This window comes from Quercus lobata, chromosome 10 (assembly GCF_001633185.2).
Source record: "Quercus lobata isolate SW786 chromosome 10, ValleyOak3.0 Primary Assembly, whole genome shotgun sequence".
Classification (NCBI taxonomy): Eukaryota; Viridiplantae; Streptophyta; class Magnoliopsida; order Fagales; family Fagaceae; genus Quercus; species Quercus lobata.
In genome coordinates this window covers 45,206,330-45,209,903 of record NC_044913.1, presented here as the reverse complement: position 1 = coordinate 45,209,903, position 3,574 = coordinate 45,206,330, and the positions used below count along the sequence as shown (strand labels likewise).

The following is a 3,574-nucleotide window of genomic DNA, read 5'->3' as shown; positions in this document are numbered from 1 at the left end:
TGCAGGGAAGCTAACTCTTATTAAATCGGTTATGCAAGCCATGCTAGTATATTCTATGTCGATCCATAGATTATCAAAAGATACCTGCAATAGAATTGATAGAATCATTAGAGATTTTTGGTGGGGAAACACTGCAGAAGTGAGGAAGTTACATACCATAGCTTGGGATACAATCTGCCAACCTAAGGAAATAGGAGGTGTCAGTATTAGGAAGACAGAACAATTCAATCAAGCCCTCTTAGACAAACAATAATGGAGAATAACCTAGAATCTATAATCACTACTAGCCACTACTCTTAAAGGGAAGTACTTTCCAAAAGCTCAAAACCTTTGGGATATGGAACGATGTCCAACCACTGCATCCCAAATATGGAAAGGAATTTGGAGGACAAAAGAAACACTATTGATAGGAGCAAAATGGCAAGTAGGTATGGGGGATGGCATCAAATTAAGGGATCCACTATGGTATAGACCTCGGAATGAAACAACATTGGTGGAATATGGACTGGACCGAGGCACAGTTAGAGATCTTATGGATATTGAAACAGGCACTTGGAGGGTTGAACTCATTGTAAATATATATGAAACAAGAGTTGCGCGAGAGATTTTAAACACCCCACACTCAAAGTTTGGAGCTTCGGATAAAATTTTATGGTTGGGATCATAGAAGGGGACCTACAAAGTGAATGAAGGATACAAATTGATTACTAAGGAGCAAGATGGGACAACTAACTATGGTATGAATGGACAGGGCTGGAAAAACCTTTGGAAACTAAAAATCCCATATAAAATATGTCTGTTCTTATGGAAATTATTACATAATGGGCTACCCACTAGGTTGGAGCTAAACAGAAGACAAATTATTGTTAGCACCAAATGTGTAATGTGTGAACAAGAAGAAGAAACATTGGACCATCTTTTCCTCAAATGTCCTTTTGCTAGAGCTTTATGGTTTGGCTCACCAAGGAACTTTCGTTCTGATGCTATCCCATCTATCCGGCAATGGTTGATAAACACTCTTGAGAAATATAAAGCAGGTAATGGACAGGAAGATAATGTTCTTACAGATTTTAGTGCCACTCTTTGGGTGATTTGGATTTATAGAAATAAGGTTATGTTTGAAAATGAAACTGTTGATGTCCAACAAGCCATCTTAAGCACCAGTTACTTCATGATAGAATGGAGAATAGAGTTAGATGAATATATCCAAACTGGTTCAACAACTACTGAAACTGCTGGAAACCAGTCTACATGCCGATCTCAGAATTGGCAAGCAATAATTATAGTTGATATAAAAAAGTGTTCGCGCGAAGCTAATTGGAATGGAGGTGCCTTTGTGATCAAAAATCGTTTAGGCCAGTCCATTCGTAAAGGTTGTTATTCCTGGCATTCCAGCAATGATGAAACAACCTACTATCCACAATTAGAGAAGCTTTGTATAAGGCATGGAAACAAGGTTTCAGGGAGGTAATCCTTTTTCTACAATCAAATCACGGAGTAAAGCTAATTCAGACACATCACTTGACTAGCTTGGAGAACGTCCCGATCATGGAAGATATTACAACATTACAAAAGATGATTAAACATATTCACGTCCAAGTTGCTCCTCAACTGGTGCTCCAAGAAGTTCAAGGATTGGTAGACATGGCTACAGTATGCTTTACAAGGCTTGCCTGGATATGATTTATTTGGTGCTAACAAAAAAAAAAAAAAAAACATTATCTGTTTGGTGGCAGCATTTAATGGCTTGCCTACTCCTTTTTTTTTTTTTTTTTTTTTTTGTCTTATCTTAGAAGTTTCTATATAAAGCACCCAGGGTATGCATTAAGCTATACAAGCATAATCTCCAGTGGGTAGCATGATACTTTAAGTGTAGAGAAATTATACCTTTTTTTTTTTTTTTTACTACATGCTTTGTTTATACTAACCTTCTTTCTTTTTTTCTTTTTTCTTTTTTGACAGGCTAGAGATTAAAATTGATACTCTCTCTCTTTGTTGATATATATATATATATATATTTTGTTTAGACGTGCCATGAGATTTTCTTTTGATAAGTTATCTGTTGTTGCTTGTTTTTGTTATGCAGCATGCTTTCCTTATTCTTTGGGCTTTAACGTCAACCTTTACACCAACGTTCTTAGTCTGGTGTCCATCTTTATTTGGCAGCTTTACATTTCATTGAACACAACGTTCTTATAGTGATGTTTGTCTCCATCCTTGACCTTCTCATAGTGACAGTCATGTAGGCAACAATGTTATCAAAGGTGTTCATGATACAATGATTACTAGTACTTGACTTCTGAAGTTGTACTGGCCTTTGTCTTAGCAATTAAGTTGCACCAACACTTGTCTTTTCAACACAGCCACATCAAGAGTCTTTGCAACGTAGCCACATCAAGAATCTTTGCAACGTAGCCACATCAAGAGTCTTTACCATGAAGCTGTGCCAGCATTTGTCCTTGTACTGAAACTATATTAACACTTGCCTTTATAATGAAGCTACATCTAAATTTTCCTTTGCATCGAAATCGTATCACTACTTATCTTTGTCATGAAGCTGCGCCAACACTTGCATTTGCTATGACGTCGCACCATCATTTGCCTTTGTAATGAAGCTGCACTAGCACTCTTCTTTTGCCATAAAGTTGCCTGGACATTTTATTTGCATTGAAGCCATGCCAATATTCATCTTTGTCGTGAAGCCACGTCAACACTTTATTTGCACCGAAGTCGTGCCAACATTCATCTTTGCCATGAAGCCACATTAACACTTCATTTACACCAAAGTCATGCCAATACTCATCTTTGCCATGAAGTCACGACAACACTCCACATTAGCACTTGCACTCGCACTAAAGTTGCATCAATATTGACCTTTATAATAAAGCTACAACAACACCAATTTTCAGAGGCAACGTAACTCAGACATCGAGGGTGCATAGCACTGTAGCCAGACATCAAGATTTCAGAGATGCCAACAAGACATTAAAGATGCAAGGAGTCCCTATCAAGACTTTGAAGATACAAGGAGTCCCTATCAAGAAGATGCAAGGAAATTCCAACAAAACCTTGAAGATGTGGGGGAAAAAAAGGATGCCAATACTTTGAAGATGTCAGAACATGCCACCAAGAATTTGTCATTGCACGAACATGCCCATAGAAGCAAGGTGATGCAACACCGATTTCATATACATGATCTGTCATCATTCTGGATGAAGTTGACGTTGTTCAGATTTTAGAGATATGATGTGAAACGACACCACTCAGAAGGAAGATGATGTGATTCAAATTTCAGAGCTATGAAGTGGCACAACCTAGAAGAGAGACGATGTAGCTCAGACTTGCAAGGTACAAGAAGATGCCCCCAAGAGATAAGTGATGCAAAGCATACTTCAAATTTGTGGGAGAATGTCCATTGAAGATGGACAATGCCATGCAGACTTCATTTAGTCTTCATCTTTGACTGCAACGATCTTTGATCATCTTATTGAGCAGTTGACTGTCTTTAATCAATGTCTTGCCAACCAAAGGGACCTTAAAAGCATATTGATGACCATTGGAAAACTTTTCAAGC

At 37.9% G+C, this 3,574-nt stretch overlaps 1 protein-coding gene across 1 annotated transcript; it reads left to right on the top strand.

Moving 5' to 3' along the window:
• Positions 1-883: 883 nt before the first annotated feature.
• Positions 884-1,471, top strand: LOC115964830. The gene has a single exon (XM_031084071.1). It carries the CDS (start codon positions 884-886, stop codon positions 1,469-1,471), a length of 588 nt encoding a protein of 195 aa, XP_030939931.1.
• Positions 1,472-3,574: the final 2,103 nt, after the last annotated feature.

What these genes read in the sequence shown, in the direction of transcription:
- LOC115964830 (XM_031084071.1), top strand. Translation starts at nt 884, where the DNA reads ATGTGTGAACAAGAAGAAGAAACATTGGACCATCTTTTCCTCAAATGT.